General features: G+C 36.0%; 1 protein-coding gene across 5 annotated transcripts in view; it reads left to right on the top strand.

Moving 5' to 3' along the window:
• The window catches only part of LOC126470366 (enolase-phosphatase E1-like), a 252,972-nt gene that overhangs the window by 207,574 nt on the left and 25,556 nt on the right, over positions 1-19,842 (top strand). For all 5 annotated transcript variants that reach the window (XM_050098195.1, XM_050098205.1, XM_050098176.1 and 2 more), the window contains 5 exons: positions 258-329; positions 2,910-3,107; positions 3,368-3,508; positions 13,219-14,187; positions 16,329-16,404. In XM_050098195.1, coding sequence (XP_049954152.1) covers positions 267-329; positions 2,910-3,107; positions 3,368-3,508; positions 13,219-14,187; positions 16,329-16,404 — 1,447 coding nt within the window. In that variant the 5' untranslated portion in view covers positions 258-266. The remainder of the gene's footprint in view (positions 1-257; positions 330-2,909; positions 3,108-3,367; positions 3,509-13,218; positions 14,188-16,328; positions 16,405-19,842) is intronic.

Raw genomic sequence — 19,842 nt, forward strand, 5'->3', positions numbered from 1 at the left:
ACATTTCATTCTTATTTTTGTTACATATTCTTTACATAAGTTACAAGATGACTGTTGAATAGGCAATTATTGTCATAGTTACTCAGACTTAATTGAAATGGAAATGTGAACAAATGTAAATGTGTGAATTAGTACTCTATAGTAATACAGACACTAAGTTTTTGATGTTGACACTACACTATGACTACTGTCTTCCAGTATTTTCATATCACATCGTACTGATTTGTGTAACCTTATCTGTATTTTTATGTATTCAGAAAACCAAAATGGGAGAACAAAACAAGGAAGGAGTTCGTCTGTCTGGATATTTAGAAAAGAAAGGGGGTATGGTAAGTATGTCTCTCTGCATACAAACTACAGATAAATGTGTCTATGTTGGGAGGGGGAGTGTTAAATAAGTGTGTTTTTTTGTGGACAATTTCCCACAACAAAGACAGAGAATGTAATTGTGAGTATTTTAAACAATTACCTGTTTTGCCCTTTGTCAGATAAATTCATCCTGATTTACTTTAATAATTTGTTCAGTACCTCTAAAGTCATTGTCATTTGATTGAAAATGTATGTTCATATCAGATCATGAATCCACCATAATTCCAATATAAACATATTATAGTGTAATTTATTTAATCAAAAGTAATTGTATTCACAATCTACTGTAGCTATACTATACAGTGTTGTATTCATTTCATAATGTTGTATAGCCCTTCATTCCCATGTGGAAATCTTTGGGTGTTACATTGAGTCAGGAATAAAGAATATAATGTTTCACACCTATAATTAGTTTCATTTGATACAGAGGAGGAATGTCATGGAAAACCTCAGATATAGTGAATCTTGTGCAATGTGGGTACTAAAAATGCTTACTGACTAATACAAATATCAAAGACTGTCAGGTAGTATTATTGATCTACTATCAAGAAGATGGAGATTATTTGTTTTTCCACATCATTACGGGTGCCATGACATTGATATCCTGCACCAAATCAGAATCAAATCAACTACCAATACAGTGGAGCCACACAACTTCCGCAAAACCAAAAAGTGCAAACTATCTTACTAGTCTAGATGAAAAATGATGGCTGTAGGTCAACAATTACAGCTGATTTGTACTTCAAAATGCTCACCAAAATTGATGGTCTAAGGATATTCCCCCTCCAAGACCACATTTGTCCTCACAATGCTGCCTATATCAAGGATGATGTTTAGCATTTCCAATCTCACATCCAGTGACTATTACTTTATTTTGCACAAGAAACAATAGCCTGGTGAATGACAGTTTGAAGATGATGAATGTTTCAAGACTGTTGGTGAGAATTGGGTTGACGATCATATTGCACCATCACAAAAGTACTAATGAATATTGGCTGTGTGTAAAAGTGAAGTAGATTTATAGGAAACTAAAACTGCCTTTAAAAATTTTTTCTGAAGAATATATGTTTTATGCCAAATGACCCTTACTTTTGAATACACCTTGTAATTACCCACTTTGCTTACAAGAATACCATCATTTTCATGAATAACTCGTCACAGCCCTTGTTCAGTTACACATTTAAATTCGTTTTAAATAAATAAAATGTACATAAATATGTAGAAATAATTCATCAGGCCATAAGAGGTAATTTAACTGAGGATACGAAACAATAGCTGTAGCTACATTTATCTTACATTTTTGCTGACTCAGGCATTAGAAATTCAGTATTAAAAATTTGCAAGCAACAACATTTATAACCAAATAACATGGAAAGAAGGGAGCAAATGAAGACTGAGGAGACTCATGGTATTCGTCTGTAGTCCCTGAACTGTCTTCTAACATGACAGTTTGAAACTAGTTTAGAGTTGGAAATGAAGCTAAAATAACATAAGCAAAATAATGCTTCAATAAATTACACAAAATAATAAATGATATTTAACAGGTGAGGAACATATCACACTGTGTAATGTCTATTAAGAAATACTATGCAGATTAAAAATGTGTACTGTACTCTGACATGAACTTAGACCCAGGCCTTTATTACCAGTTGGACTATGTAGGGCACAACTCACAACACTTCACAGCTACAGATTTTCCTGTACGTATCTCATATATTCATTCCTCATTCCAACAGACTGTTTTAATCCTTTGTGGAGCTATATTATAGTGCACATGCCACTGCAAAGTGAATGATTTGTTGTGGAAGTATCCCTAGGCTACTTGTAAGTTACTATATTCTTTTTCTACTGTAGAGTCAGAAAAAGAAGTTGCCTGACAGTGCCAGTGAGTTTAGCAAGGCTGCTTCCTGAATTTACATCAAACAGTTACATAATCTGATTTTATACATGTGTATTACAGCTCAATAGGTGACTTATTTTTGCCTGCAGTAGTTTGTGCTTCACACCTGAAAACTGGCAACAGCATTATCTGCTGTCAAAAATCATCTCTCATCAACTATACTACAGAACTGGCCTAGCAATGTATGGAGCAAACCTTCTTTGCTGTCTTGCCTCAATAGCTCAGATAGTAACAACATATCCCACAAAAAACTAGGGCCCAGGTTCATATCCCAGTGTGAGATAGCAAACAACTGTAATCCCCCTGTTAAGTTTTATAAGAAGGTATAAATAGCTGCAGCATTAATTATTCATTTTGGAAACATGAATCTAGAAAATCTCTCATTTTAGAGTTTAGCCTCCTGCCAATGACAATGTCATTAGTGATGACTAACTACTGCTAGTGATAGCATTCTTGTGCCGTATTAACCATGTTAGGTACTTTACCTTGTTAATGCTTAAAATAGATACAAAAAACAACTTACCCAATAATAAGGAAATCCAATATACTTAAAATAACTGGTAATATATTAGCCATAATGTTTAGCTATAGTTCAAATGACATTGTGTGTAAAAAGTAAGAATTTTTGGATTCATTTCAGAAACTTATACCTGCCTGGAAGCAATATTGGTTTGTTCTAAAAGGCCAGCTGCTGCTGTATTACAGATCTGAAGCTGATTACCTAAATATCTCTGTACACAAGGGCTCTATAAACATGGGACTAGCATCTAATGTACGTCCAGGACTAAACCGACCAAATATAATAGAGATCATCACTCGCACTCAGATCGTCACACTGGTAATTGCCACACAGATATAAATGCAATTTGGCAGATTTTCTACATAAAATAACTAGAGGAACATGTGGCCCTGTGATATGATGATTTTGTATTAAATTTGGCTGTTACATTGCACATAGGCAGTGTTTTACACATTGTTTCTTGTGTTTGTGATGAAACTATGTTGAAATAGTTGTCTGCATACCACTACACTACAGTGCACAGTACTATTATAAATTATGCCAAGTAATAATCATATTTTTTTGCTCATCTTTTGTAGAGAACCAAAGATCGCAGCACACAAGAACAATGGCTTCAAGCTATGCTGGAATCAATGGCAGTTCCCAAGTCTGCACGAAACAGCACTGTGCCTATGCATATGCGATACTCCTTAGACAATTTACCTGTTGTATCGAAAGATGTAAGCAAAGAAGAAAATTGTTACCATTTACCATAAAATTATGATTCTACAACCTTTAGCTTTTATATTCAGTTAGTATTTACTTTTTGAATGTCTTTTCCGTTGATCCCTAATGCATACCTCTCTTGCCACATTTTCTGTTTGTCATAACTTATGACAGATTTACCTGTATTGTAAAACCTGAGAATCATTGTCCTTGTTCAATGTCACTGCAACTATTCCAGAGCAATACATAAGCCTTAATCAATCAATGATCTATACTTCTTACTAGAAGATTCAAGTAGCATATTGCAGGCACTTTTACTGGTGACTCAGGGACCAATACGAGATCCCAACTGGCGCTCACAAGTGAGGCAAGTATGTTTCACCCTGAAAGAGGGGTTCATCACAGGCGCTTGTCTACATGCTCATTTCACAGCTAAGTTGCTGAGCCAGGCGCAGCCTTGGAACTTGCTACCATCCTGAATGAGTTTCATCTATCTGATGCAGTCAACAGCGAGCTCCTCCCATTTGTCAGAGTCAGTATTAAACTTATTCTTATCACACTCGACTAAACTTTGAAGTGCAATGCATGTCTTCCAGATGGTCTCTTGGCAAGTGCTACATCACTAAGTAGTGTGCATCAGAAAATATGGGGGTGGCTCCTAAAATCTAAGTGTCCTAGCCACCACAAGTGATTTTCCTTGGCAGTAGCGGTGATAGTGCATACACATTATTCCTCTACGTTAATGAATATTTAGTAAGCACCTCATATGAAAGGTGTTTAGCTTACATTCTTGTTTAGCAGAAGTTAATCTCCAGGTCTCAGCACCTTACAAGAGGGTGCTTAGCAAGTGAGAATGTTAGGTGAGTATTTTTGTGATCATTGTCAGGTGTTTGTTGTTCCATAATCTTCTACGGAACTTCCTGAAAGTATTCACTGTTTTGTCAGTTCTCAACATTTATTTCATCATCAAAAGAGAAAGAGACCTTCTGACACTAGTCAGCCAAGGTAGCAGAATTTGTCAAATACATTCAACAAGGAGCCATCCAATATTATGGCAGCCATATCCATGCATCCTTGCACTATAATCACAGTCTTTGTTGCATTCACAGGCATAGAGAAGGGTTTACACACAGCAGGAAATTTGTCCACAAGCCTTTGGAGATCATCTTGAGTATGTACTACAAATGTTGCATCAACAGTGAATAAAATGTTGCTTGCAAATAAGTCCTCATGATAGCATTTTGATTTGAGCAGCAACATGATGTAACGTTTCCCTTCAGCCCTGCTGTGTAGATGGATGCCCAGGTTTTTCACCAGAAGCAACTTTGCGTAGTAACAAGAATAATATACCAAACAAAGTAGGGGCCAGTAAAGAGTTTTTGATGGTGTTGAGCCACAGTCATGCAATATTTTTTAAGAGTCAACAACCATTTGACTGTGTATTACTATATTTATCTTCTGTGCTAATCCAGGATGTGGCTTTTATGATGCTCCAAAGCAGGCTCTGAACTGCCTACATTGGTATGACATAATAATGGTCTAGTAACTTTTATCATTGTACTTGAGAACAGCATAAAAGCCCAAATCTACATAGTACAGAAGTTAAATATAGTAATACACAGACAAAAAAAGAAAAAAAAGAGAAATAGAAGTAGGGGCCAGTACACAGCCTTGACAAACTCCTCTTGGCACAACAAAAGAATCTCAGTGCTTCATCCAGACATCATGGCATGCTCGTAAGTGACGTGAAAAGTTCTTATCATCTTCAGGAGATTTGGAGGACACTAGTATACAGTCCCTCCTTGCTGACTGTCAAATGCCTTATTTAGGTTGAAGAAAGCAATGAACAATGGGATCATCTGCTCAAAGCATTTTTCCTGAGTTTACTGGAGCATGAAAATTGTGTCAATAGTAGATCCCTGAGCCCATAACCTACATTGAGATTCAGAGTACATACTCTCGCAAGCTACCCCAGTGTGCCTACCACCACATGGGTGAATGCTTTCCGCCAACACTTGGCAGTGAATTTCCACAGTAGCAATTGCAATCACTTTGTGTAGAGTGATGATGTTGGCATCATGCATGTTCTGTGGCACAGTACCTTCAGCCCAAGATTTCAATAAGAGGTTGTAGACCACTGGGAGGAAAAACATCTACTTGAAAATTTCTGCATGGATGTCATCTTTACCAGAGCATTTCCCAACCTGAAGTCACGTAACAGCTCCTTGAAGCTGCTCTTTAGTAGGCACAGCATCCAGCTTGTGGCAAGCTGAAAACTGAAAAATTTCTACAATTGCGCATGGGCTGATGTTGCAGGATGTGAGTAGAAGTTGGAGTAATGTTCTACCCACCACTGCAGTTTTTGATTACAATCTGTGATGACTGTTCCACAGCTCTCATTAAGTTGGACAGTCTTCTTACAGGTGGGCCCAATGGCCCTTTTGATACCCAAACACTCACCATCGATGTTCCTGGCACTGACACATTCCTGTATACTTGCACAACCTGTCTCCCAGTAAGTGTTAAGAGTGGTACACTGAATGACTGCTTTTACTTTGCTTGGATCAGCACTGAAACTGTTTGATTGCCAGTTGAAAGTTACCTGATGTTTAGAGTCAAGGATGAGTTTCAAGACATCAGTATTCTTGATAAACCAATTCTGGAATTTCACTTTTGAAGTACCAAATGTAGTGCCAAACATAACAGTAACAATGACTTCGTCTTCTGTCAGTTGAGGTAAGCACAGCTGTCAGTGTCGTTGGTCTGCTGCTGGTTGACAAATGCAAAGTCAAAATGCATTCTATTCTCCCAATCACACTTTCAGTGGTGCACAATAGATCATTTCAAACAGCAAAGCCAACACTGTGTTGTTTGGGGCTGGCAGTGTCTTCTCCCTCCCAGATAAATGTGTAATTTTCCTCTTGAACTGAGCCGTCATCTGGTAGCCTGATTTCCTGCACGGTTGTTACAGCATATTAGGCCTAGCTAAACTGACAATATTTATGTGTGAAAATTGTTGGGAGAAAATTAATTCAAATTTGATCTAAGATGTACATATACTTTTCATTGATTTTTAAATAAAATGTATCCTTTGACAGTGATGGTATTAATAGAGAAATGCATGTAGTAACTTGTTATTGCTAACAAACTGTTAAATTTAATCAAATTTTGCACATTAAATCAAAAATCAAAAATAAAAGTTGCAAGTAAAATATCTGAAAATGTTGAGGTCAAAACATGAACTCAGTAAGAGGTTTCACTATCTCCAGTTTTATTAAATAATGTTATTAACAAAGTAATAATTGAAAATGTAAAATGATTATTAATGGAGCACAGTTAAAAGGGAGGAGTTCTGTCTTCCAAAGACCAATGTATTGAATAATCTTGGCACTCTACTAACCACTGAAAACTACATAACAACTGAAATTGAATCAAGAGCTCAAGAGATAGCAGCTGTTAAGAGCTCAGACAAGATAACTTGGCTCATGTGCAGAAACTCATTGTCGTTCTCGGTGCTGGGCAAGTCTGCCCTTCTGTTCTGAAGGGGCAACTGGCTCTGTTTGCTATCACCTACTGAGCTGTGCATTTCATATGTTATGTATTAAGAAGCATCCTCCCCCACCTCAGTTATACCGTTGGAATGGAAGCCTGTACTCAGCGGCTGCACTGCAATTTTTCTCAAACAAATTTGGTAAAAAAGTGATTCTCTCATATCTCATAACCTCATTTGTCATCTTCATGATGAATTGGCTAACATTTCATTAACAGTTATACTTATTTTGATATTTCTGTATTAAGTAAGATACTGCTTGAAATTTTAATAGTTTGCAATGGAAAATATAGGTCACCATGCTTTTGCAGTTGGTGGACATTAGACCATATATTGTTGCATACAAAATGTAGATAACATATGGCATTTTTCTTTAAATTTGAGACAAGATTTACATCTGTCTTCAACCTCGAGAAAATGGATTGTATGTAGTGCTCTCATTTCTGATTGCCTGTGCAAGCAATAGAAGGTGAAATATTCATAACATCCCTCATGTCTCATAAATGGTTTGTGATGCTGAAATGAATTTGAGACAACTGATTGCACACAAAGCAGAGAGTATTTTCTCATGTAGTTAACATGAGCTATTGACCTCACTTGTCATCATTTGCCTGTTTAATAAAATACTGTTTCAGGATTCTGTCACAGTTCTAATAGCACTGGGCTGTTAGTGAGGTGAAACTGTGTAAACACCACAGTGCTTTTGCAAAAGAAACTAATTTTATCATGTCAACAAGATAAAGATAAAAAGTCAGGGGAAAATAAATCATTCCTTCTGTTAGGATTTCAGTGTAATTCCTGCCCAAGATGCTGGATGCCATGTGTGCATGGTGTGTTCTTGCTTGTGTATATGAATGGTGTGTGTGTGTCACTTTTACTGATGAAAGCTGTGGGACAAAGCTTTATGTAAGTGTCTTTTAATTGCATCTGTCTCCAATTTAATGTGTCTTCTTTATGGTAAGTAGCAATCTGTCTTTTCCTAAATTGTTGTTTTTAATAATAATGTTTGATTTTTCAAATTATTGATCATCCTGGTATATCATGTGAATACAATCATTTACAGACTTGCTAGCTATAGCTTAGGAGGTCTGTGAGATAGGCATTTGCGTGAAGGCTTAAGCCGTAGAAGTACACTTCCCCTACTGCAGTATCCTATTGGCAAGGGGGCCCCCACCACTACCATTGTCCCCTCCACTACTGTGCCATCTGTGCAGCTAGGGGCCAAGTAATATTGTATGTACTCTATCATGGCTTTATGAGAGTTTGTGAATGCGAGATACTTTCTAGCAAAGCTAAAATGTCATAAGCAAATCATTAATAGCCTTAATGAAGCAGAGTAGGAGTGAAGTATCCAGTCATAAAAATAATTCACCATTCACCACTCTATAGTAGAATTTCTGAACATGCAGTACTATAAGTGTGTGTGTGTGTGTGTGTGTGTGAGTGTGTGAGTGAGTGAGTGAGTGAGCGAGCGAGCGAGCGAGAGAGAGAGAGAGAGAGAGAGAGAGAGAGAGAGAGAGAGAGAGGGGGGGGGGCGGGGGAGATGCATGTTAATAGCTTAACCTGTGATTATTTTGTATTTTGTTCCATTTGTACCACATTCCACATGTAGATTACCAGATACTCAGTATGATACTAAACAACAACTGCAAAATATCCAGCATGCTAAATGAGAACTATCTAGCATGATCTTTGCACAGTGTAAAGATTTGTTAAAGTCATTTGCATACAATGTATGAAGAGAGAAAATAATATTAAAAATAAAAGTTTATAGAATGTTTGTCAGGGAGTCTAAGCAGGATAGATGAAGAATAGTTTTCTTAGGATCTTGGCGTTTGCCATGAGACAACTTCCAAATTCAGTGGATTAATTTTGTATTTTTAGTCATGATTTGATTCTACCTTCCTTCCTTCCTTTCTATGGATGTACAGTGACTGTAAATAATGTCTTTGTGGCCTTTATGGTCAGCATCAACAGAGCATCTTCAACAGCTGCAAAAAATCAATCTTTTTCTTTCACAAGTAGTGCATAGTTCACTCAACTTTCAAAATAGTCTTAAAAATGCAAACAGAATTTTGTTTGTTGTATGAAAATAAAATTTTTAAAATCATGTTCCCCAAATAGTCACATTGAGTAACGTAGAGCAGTAATTAGCATACTGGACTCATTCTGGAAGGGCGAAGATTCAAATATTCATCCCACCATCCCCATTTGCTGAAATTGTTCTAGGCAAATGCTGGGGTGGTTTCTTTGAAAGGACACAGCTGTTTTCCTTCCCCAATCTTGCAACAATCCCAGGTTGTGCTCTGTCTCTAATGACTTCTTTGTCGATGGAATGCTAAAACCTAATCTTTCTTCTCTTACTTCATTCATCCTACTCCCACGCCATTTTCCTTGCATTTTCTTCCTCCTGTTGTCTACCATTTCCTCTGTCTGCTCTTCCACATGGTCATCATCATGGATTGCACAAATGGACCGTTGCCAGTGCTTGTGTTGCATTCCTTTGTATTTACCGGCCCACCCTCGGCATTCTTATCGCATGCACATGTTGCCTTCCTCCCAGCCATCAGTTACTGTTCCCCAATACTTCCTCCCACTTCCCACCTTCTTGACTCACCCACTCCACCCAAAACAACCATTCACCTCAGTCTAGATGCAGAATTGCAGTCCTGGTACAGTGTAATAGGCCAGCACAGAGGTGTGTGTGTGTGTGTGTGTGTGTGTGTGTGTGTGTGTGTGTGTGTGTGTGTGCGTGTTTGTGTGTGTGTGTGTATTTGTAATGTGCTCTAGCTCAAGAAAGGATTTGTCAGAAAAGTTGTAAAGATTTTAGTGCTTATGAGGCTAATGGGTGAGTCATTACCTTCATTATTTAAAATAATGTGTCTTTGTTTTAATGACTCCCACTGTATTATGTTACATATACCTCTGAAATTCTCACCCTGACTAAAATCATGTTTAATACAGAAGATTTCCAAAATGAATGATCAACCAGAGGAAGTCTCCATTTATTAGGAAACACCATACTGATAGATACATGTGCAAAAGCTGCAGAATTGACATTCAGTTTGGTTTGTACAAACCAAGCTCAAATTTTTCTTCACAGCATGGTTATCACACTCTTGTACACATGGACATGTGTGTGCATGGAGACACACTCAGTCCAAGAAAGGAAATGGGGTCAGCAATCAGCTGCAAATCCAATCTGTATTTTATTGCAAATCTGGATTTCAACTGTTGAACAGTTATCTTCAGTGCTAAAATACAAGAATCAGTATTTGAAAGATGTAAAATAAAAATAAAAACCACATTGTTCAATAGTAATAGTAGTGACAACATAAGGTAACATACCATTTAAACCAAGTAAAGTAGGCTTGTCAAATTTGTGACAACACATGTTACTATAAGATTTGAACACCTCCATAGCCAGATTTTAAATGAGGCTGTTGTTTACAGATTAGTACAAGCAGCCACACCTTACATCATATGGGTATTCTATACTAAGATTACCAGCTCAATTTTTTGTATAATATTCATATTAAAATTAGAAACTAAACCACGTAGACTTTATTAGAATTAACACTTTTGTCATGCAACAGATTACATGTCAAAACATTACAGTTTACACAGAATTAATGGAAAAATTGGCCTGCTAAATAGGGGTGGGAAAAAGTTTAAAATACTATAAAACATTTTTTCTTTAAAATTTTATCTTGATAACAGCCTTCAGTAACTAGTCATGCCTGTTGACTATCTCTTCAGTGTCATCTTTTAAAATAACATACCTATCCTAATTAATGTAAAAACATCACCTCAGTTGCATTGCCTTAGATGCAAAGAAGAAAAGATGTACACAAATTGCCTTATACCTGAACTATTAAGAGATCCGTTTAAAATGTAATGGATGAAACTGACATTAGAACATTTACAAGTATTATAATAGCATAAAATTAGAAGACAAATAACATCCACAAGTAATAATCAATTTTGTTCTCACTTGGTGGACTGCCAAATGTTATATAAGAAGGAAACCTGTTAGGCATGCTACATCCCTCCTGCATTATGATGCAAAGGTGGCCACCAAGAAGCTCCCAAAAATGGTTGCTTTTCATCGCCATCTGCTCACTGAGCAGGCAGAGACCAGAGGATTTCAGATGGCAAAAAACCTCTGTCTCCTTCAGGAGGTCCATAAATCTGCATTTTTCAGATCTATGTAGCAGTCTCACATCTGACTGTAAGGATGTGACACCAAGTGTGCTCTCAATAAGATGGGCAGCAAAATTAGTTTTTTCAACTATGTCTCACCTATCCAAAGCCACAAAATCACCAAATCTGATTTCAAGTCTTCTTCCCGTCTGTCCTACATAACAGGTGTCACAGTCTGAACATTTAATTTTATACACACCTGATTCATGATAAATACTGCTTCTGTCAACACTGTTAGTTAAAATATGCCCAAGATTATTTGTAGTTTGGAATGAAACCACTACTTTATGCTTTCTAAAATCTGATGCTGCTTGTGCACTAATTTTACCATTATCAGACATAGGTATTTATTGTTGTCTTCCAATTTATTGCTAATACCAGGTCTTACATCTTGTTGGTACTTAGTTGTAATTTTACTATAAATTTTCTTACATAATGGGGAGGAAAATCATTTGCTTTAACATATTTAATGATATCTAGCTCTGTTTCTTGCTCAGCTTTTTAGGCTGGGAGCATGAATAGACAATTGATAAAAAAAAACTGAAGACTGCATTTTTATGTTGGCTTGGATGGTTTGAGTAATAGTTTACAATACTATTTTTCATAAAGATCCTAAAACTTTGTTTTTAGTTTTCGTTTCTGATATTCAAATCTAAAAAATTAATGGAACCGTTCATTTCTACTTCAAATGTTAACTTGATTTTATCAAGTAATTCACTGAAGCTAGTGATGATTGCATTTTCCATTATTTCATTGTAAACTGTAATGTTTTGACAAGTGATCTGTTACATGCCAAAAGTATTAATTGTGATAAGGATTACTTGGTGCAGTTTTTAATTTTAATATCAATATTATTAAAAAAACTGAACTGATAATTTTAGTATACAGGGTGTTGCTCCACCCTTATGATATAAACTGCGGCTGTTTGTACTGCTCTGTGAACAACAGCCCCAGTTAGAATCTGGCTAGGTACATCTTAAAATCATACAATAGCATATGTTGTCACCACCCTGAAGAGTCTACATGAGTTGGTTTAAACAGTATGTTAACTAATGTTGTCACTATTATTATACAATGTGGTTTTTATTTTACATTTTTTTGAAAACTGATTCTTGTATATATCTTGCATTTTTGCTCCGAGAATAGCTATTCATTAGATGGAATTCAGATCAGCAATAAAATACATACTGGATTTGTGACTGATTGTTTAACTCCTTTCCTTTTTAGAAATATACCTTAGTCCCTCTGACTTTCAATGGAATCAAACTATCTCACACTCCCAGAGTTACTATATGGCCACTACTGAGGCTACAGTATCCACAGATTCAACCTCTTAATCCTTCTTTAGTGAAATGAAGCAGGCAGAGGAAATAAGTATACAAAACTTAAAAAACTAAAGCATACTGCATGACAGCAATCAAATCTCATGATTATCTGATCAAATTGCTTTCCTCAAAATACAGTGGTAATTATTGTCAAAAACTTGGTGACACAGTAATAGAACAATTTGTTCTATATGAGATGACGCTTTAAATTATCATTATCATAATCATCACCACACCACCACCACCAAACACAATGAATGCATTGTTGGTGCAGTGATTACTCATTTTTCTCTCTCCATTTGTACAATTTGGGTGAAGAATCTGCACATAGTATTAGTTAAGAAGTAATGTTGGCAAATAATGAGTATCAATTTACATCAGTTACAGGTACGAGGCGTTAACAAAATCATAATTAATCTTGCTACCTTTCCATACAACTAGCATATCATATACTAACAGCAAGATTCTTAAATGCATCAAATTCCCATACTTATAACAGCAAAGTTTACATTTTTTTCTGTATGCATCTTGTTCCTTTGTATAATTCTAAATTCACTTCCAGTACTTTTTATTTTTAAAATATAATTTTTTTAAACTTGTGACATGAGTAGACTTGCTTGTAACACTTCTCCTACCGTATTTTCAGGTACAAACTGCTGACAATAACAACTGTGCAACAACTGTAGGGGAAAGCAAGGATAGCATTATAGCCCGGATAAATAGACTGGGAGGTCGATCATATGGAACAGGAAGTTTTGAATCTGCCATTCATCGACACAGCATTTCCCATCGAGCAGCGCAGGAGACTGAGAATGGTGCAGAAGTGGACAATAGAATTTCCCAAGATGGCAGCTATGTCTCTGAATATGCATACATAGATAATAAACTCTATCACAGATCACAAAGTGATAGTATACAAAATATATCATCTAGTGCTGCTGTGGTAAAAAATATATCTGAGGATGAAGATGATGATGATGATGCATATGAACAACTTCCAGTTGATAGTTTAAAAAAACAGGCACAACATGAGCAGAGACACACTGACTCTTTAGAAAGAGAGCAACATACTGTTTCAACAATACAGGGAAACAGACCTCCTATACTGGAACCAGAATTACCTCCACGTTCACCCTCCAAACGTAAACAACATGTTTCTGATGCAGAGGAGGACTTGGAATATGCAGAGTGTTATGAAGAGGTGGGGCTTAATGAAAATAAACAAGGGAGTGGGAAAGAAAAAGCAAAACTCAAGAAGAAAAATTCTAAAAAGGTCAAGAGCAAAAATAAGGAACTGAAACAGGAGCCGTTAAATAAAGAAAAGAACAGCAAAAATGGAAAGAGCAGTTTCTTTAAATCAGTTTTTGGGCACTACCGCAAAAAAGCAGAGACAGAAAAAATAAGTAGTGGTCCAGATCAGGCAATAACAGATTTACCTGAAGAACCTGCATATGAGTCCGTTGAATGCACTCCTGCCATACCTGCTCCTGCTGATGTTTCAGAGACTGATTTGTCAGAAGTATCACCAACCAAAGGAGTTTGCAAGAGAAGTTTACTGCCAAGTATCACCTTAACAGAACTGCAACAGAAACTTAAAACCTATGATGACCACAAGGTATGAATACATTAAAATTACTTTAATGTAAATGGATAGATAAAATCTACTTGTTCACTTACCGCACGGTAAGTCTCCCTTACCTGTTCAGGGTGACTTTTCTGAACTGTACCCCTTACCCTAAACCTCTCCAGTCCTTTTCCTTCACCCCTCTTCCTTTCCCTTCAACTCTTCTGCCAGAAGAAGGAGCCACTGGCTCCAATAGCTTGTAGAAGTTAAACCCTTTTGTGTATGTGTTCCCCTGCCACTGTTTGGTGAGTAGATTTTTTTATCATTATACTATCAATAATTGATTATTCTCATTATTAAAATTACTTTTTTTCATTTAGTTGGTCACACTCATCCTATTACCTAAGTGAGCTGCTCTTCCTTTTTAACCTTCCCCAACCTACCTTCTCTCCACTCTGATGGACTACTGCTAAGTAGTGTGTCACTTTTCCTTTTACGTGTGTCTGTTGGCAGTACTATACATTTTGTCTTCTGAAGGCTAGTGCTGTTAGCAATCTCATAATAACATAGTACACTTTTGAAATCTGCCTCATCAATTATTAACATATTCACGAACATAGAGGTAAGCTCCACAAGCATCAAAACTTTCAGAGATAATAAGAATACATCATTATGTGCTGGTTATAAAATCATGATTATCACCTCTGAAAATTTTAAATTAGACTCCTATGAAAACCAATTAAAATCTATTAGTTTTTTCTCACAAGTGTGAATCCTACTACAGAAGTTGTAACAATGAAGTATGCCTCAGGGGTCATTTTAGTTCCGCATTTAAGCCACTATCCTTAGTAGGTGTTGCAACTCAATGGAAAGATAATGAGGACAAAAAAAATCCTTCAGGGAACACTTTTCAGATTTACTGGTTGCCCTGAGCTAAATAGATCCTGCAGAATGTATAACGTCACCTGGGAGAAGTCACTAATCTTCAACAATCCATATCACTGATTTATGAGTATTACAAGTGGCAGTGAATGTTCAAAAATTGGTAACAGTTTGTTCATTTTATCCATTTACAAATTCTCTGATAGGTTCTCATTCAACTTACTGTGAAAGTCCCCCTTCCGTTCCACTTGTTAAGAAACTTTAATGCATACCGCATACTGTTAGCTTCTACAATGCATTGCTAAGGTGTCAAGTTCTCGAGAGCCTCTTAATAACAAAAAATGTACGTTACCCCACGTGGGCACCACATATACTGTCACAGACACTATTCATTGGAAAGTGTTGAATTACCTGCATTTCTATACCATTTTCTAATATGAATACACATAGATATATCTCTTTCTGGAATAAAACCATAGGTACTCAAGAAGAGAAACTGGATGCTGCACAGCCAGCTGGTGATGTTTGGACATTAAAATAGATTTCAGGGACATGACACACAAACCCAGTTAAAGTTAGGGAACATCTTGGAGTGGACAGCCAGCTGTTACCTTATGGGACGGACTTAGAAACTAGGCAGTTCGTTAGGCACTTTCAGTGTGGATTCATAAGATATTGTATTGTACTGCATGGTATTGTTTTATTGACCCTCTTCATCATTTTGGTACATAGATGCAAAGTGATATGGGACAAGTCAGCATTATGAGAAGATGAGAGAACATGAATTAATGTGATGATTATAAGCTGTGTATCTGTTACAAAGTTTACGTACAAGAAAGCAGCAAGCAAGCTATTGTTGATAACTTGGGCAATAGTTGTTAAAGTCATGGTATACATTTATTGTGATAAATCATCATTCAGGTTGAAGATGCTGAAGAGATGTAAAGATAGATTAGATATTTAGAGTAATGAGGCTCAGAAATATTTTATCTTCAAGGTATATGGTTGTTTGTCATGATAATTATATATTTTCCATTCAATACTTATGATTATCACTGTTGTATGAGGGACTACAGTGTTGTAAAGTGTGTGAGAAAAAAATAAATCTTTTGTGTTAAGTTGTCCTAAGAAAAGCTGTTAACATACTTACAATCAGTCAGAACCTCTTATGCTGAAACTTTGTACAAATACTCACTTTTAATTGATATGTAATGTAGTAGTAATTACATTAACTGTTAGTAACACAGAAAGAAAGACATCTGCAGTGCTTATACAATATAATGCATGTAATATGAAGGTGTTTCTTTCAGGATGCTGAAACATCTAATGCAGACAATAAAGGCAATAATGGTATTCCAGACGATGAGCACACTGAAAAATCATCAGGTTTGTCTTTCCCAGGATTGTTCTAAAAACTTAAATGGCAAGAATTACATGTGATAAATTACAGTTAGACAGTTTCTCACCCAAGGAATAACTTGATCAACATTTACACTTTTCTGTCAGGTGTTTCTTTTACTAAAGTACACAAACATTAAGCACATGACCAGATGCTGTGTGGTGTGGGAGTGGATGCATAGCTGTATTTAAATACCTGGGCAACTAGCTGTATTTAAATACCTGGACAACTAGTACAGATGTAAAGGGAATTTGAATGATAGCATTTTGATGAATGACTACCATGCATGAATAATTAAGCAAAACTTTTTTATGATTCTTTTTTGTGAAATATGAGCTCCACAAATACATCAACTATATTTTTATCCAGAGACGAAGGCACAATTTTTCCTTCACATTTAACATTTGAATTCTTAAATGAAATTTCAGTGGGTAGCAGTCATTATCACACTTTAAAAAACAAGTAGAGCAGCCATCAATATAGTAATTCACGTGATACTCCAAAGAAATAGCACTGTTGGACATTGCACATTCTTGCCTGCCTTTAAGCTGAAAATCTGTTTGCTCAACCTTTTGAGAGGGATGGAGGCAGGATGATTAGGATCACACTTTAAATAGGATCTGAAAAATTGTGTGCTAGTCATGCTTTAAGTGCTTCATCAGAATAAAAGTTATGTTAAATGTCATAAAAATCATAGGGTCAACTGGGGTTTCATCCATAGACTCTTAAGTTATTTTCTTGATCTTAACCAAATGGTTTACTAATAAAAATATTATTACAAGGATAAGGAGAAAAGTGCTACAGTAGATGCAGATAAAACATTCAGATCAATAAAATATTGTTTTTGTCACATTGGTAGTTACTGATCAAAAACAAAAGTGTCAACTCAGTCTGTGAAATAGTTTTATGTATACTGATACTTTAAGTATTAATGGATGAGCTGGAATATCACGATCAAAATTCTAGGTTTTTGTGAATGGAAATTTTTTATAGATTTAAAATTGGCAGCTCAATACAAATATGATTGTTCCAAAACAGTCAAGTGATCACTGATTTGCTACTGTGTATGAGACCACTTCATGACAGTAACAAAATAACAGATTAGTGAGTGGAAAGCAATGATCCTTTGTCAAAAAATGTGAAGTTAATTTCATTTGCACAAAAATTATGGCCTGTGTTTTGTGGTATTGATTACCTTGCAAGTAATAAAGAGAGTAAATATTATGCAAGTCTGCTGAATCAAATGTATGAAGAAGTGTATGAAAATAAGCCTGGATTACAAAGGAACAAATTTACTTACATACCAGAAGGTTCTGAAATATGAACCTGTCAACTTCGTCTATTTGGCACCTTCTAATTACTTGTTCCTGCTTCTAAAGAAATTTATAGCTGAAAAATTTTCAAATTGATTGAAGAAGAGGAACAGACCTAGGTGGGTACTTAGCAGACTTTACAGAATTAAAAATCTAATAGGAAATGTTGGTAAATTGGAAAAAGGTTGGTGAAATTGCCTTGACCCTAAAAAGGAATATGTCTGGTAAAAATTACATATTTGATGTAATAGGTTCAGTCTGTTACTGCCAGATCAAGAACTTTTCATCGTGCCCTTGTACATAATATATTTGAAGAAATTCATGTTACTATCTTGAGCTGATTTTAGTGAATAATGCTTTATTTATGATTAGTTTTGGTAGGAAGTGCCATTTTCAAGTCAACCTACATAACAAAAAGAATATCACAAGAAAAATGGATGTGTACAATTATTTTTAAGTAAATGACTGTCATAACAGTAATGTCAGGAAAATGGAGTATAAGTACTCACATAAAAATATATTATAATAAAAATGTCTTGACAGGATAGGATGACATGTAAAATGACATATTCAAGTCAACAGTTGTCTTTGTCAAGACAATTTGCATCAAAACTGGAAAGAAAAGTGCCAGCATGTGTATGCATTGCACTACATATGTGTGGAAAACGAACCCACATTAGGTCATAGGACTAGTGTCGTATGATCCATAATCTTAATAAAATGAAAATGAAACACATTAAAAAAACCTGATTTGTGCACAGTATACATGCTACATAAAATGATAGAGTACCTTCTATACTGGTGCCATATGTTCTCGACATGACATAACAACACAGATCTGTATGACATACATCGATAGGTCTAACATTTGCAAATGGGGCTTCTGATGCAAAGCATGACAACAAAACTGTTACAAGATGTTCATTTCAAAGAGTATACTGCCTAGTGATTGTAATATGACCTCTGTCACAGAGCCCAATGTATAATATTTTAGAGTGACTTGTATGTGAGAGAATGGATACATCTCATGATTCATCTGAAACAAAGTATCTGATAAAAACCACATTTACTTAAAATAACAGAACTGAACATCTGGTCATGACAGTAACATTTGCCTAAACCAAGCACAACTGAACAGTACAAATATTGCATCTTACAGTTTGTCATTATAACAAAACAGTTTTGTTGTACAACATAAAGAACAAAATCACTATATCCAACTAAGATGTTTTTATTATATTGAGTTTTCTTGATATTACTGTTCCAGTTGTCATTAACATAAAATTAATCACCCACTTCTGTTATTTCTTATGGTAGTCCTTCTGTTATGTAGGTTGATCTGAGAATAACAGCTCCTGATGATCAATTGTTATCAATAAAGCATTATTCACTAAAAGCAGCTTGTGTTAGAAATTGAATTCCTTCAAACATAGTATAAACTTTATACTAAACTTCCACTGACAATCTCATTAAAGGCATTTGATGTAATCCACTTCACTGCTGGCTACATAAAGGTAAGATGCGTAGGTTTTTGTTTTGACCAGACATCCATTACTTCAGAGTTTAGACTGCTTGATGCAATCACAGATGATAGAGAGTGGTCCCTTTTGTGGCATGAAGTGGCAGCAGGGAAGTGGCAGCTCTGAGTTGATTACATGCACTATGTTCCATAATATTTAATAGACACCACATTTCTTGAACAAACAATATCAGGTGCCTTAAGCAAATAAAATATTTGTTCAAATTCTAATAACAATACAATACTGCTCCAAAATTTCCTCAAAAGAAGCTTTGCTGATACCTACACAACAAAATCGGCACAGAATATACATAACTGTTGTGGTGGAGACCCACCACATTTGTCAACACTTCCAAGTTGACTGTCAGGTAAAACTACAGTCCTTTGCCTAGCCACAGTCCTGAACATGTGTGTCCAACTCAGGCCCAAAATTCCATGGCTGTGGTGAGTGTCCTTCCACCTCAGGCAGTGCAGCGACAGCAGCACTCCCTGTATGGCCCAGCAGTATCACTTGACACAGCTGTCAGGACATTGATATCCAAGCTGGCACCACTGAAATTGCAATACACCTGTAGTGATTATTATGCATTCTG

Source organism: Schistocerca serialis, chromosome 1 (genome assembly GCF_023864345.2).
Source record: "Schistocerca serialis cubense isolate TAMUIC-IGC-003099 chromosome 1, iqSchSeri2.2, whole genome shotgun sequence".
NCBI classification, from domain to species: domain Eukaryota; kingdom Metazoa; phylum Arthropoda; class Insecta; order Orthoptera; family Acrididae; genus Schistocerca; species Schistocerca serialis.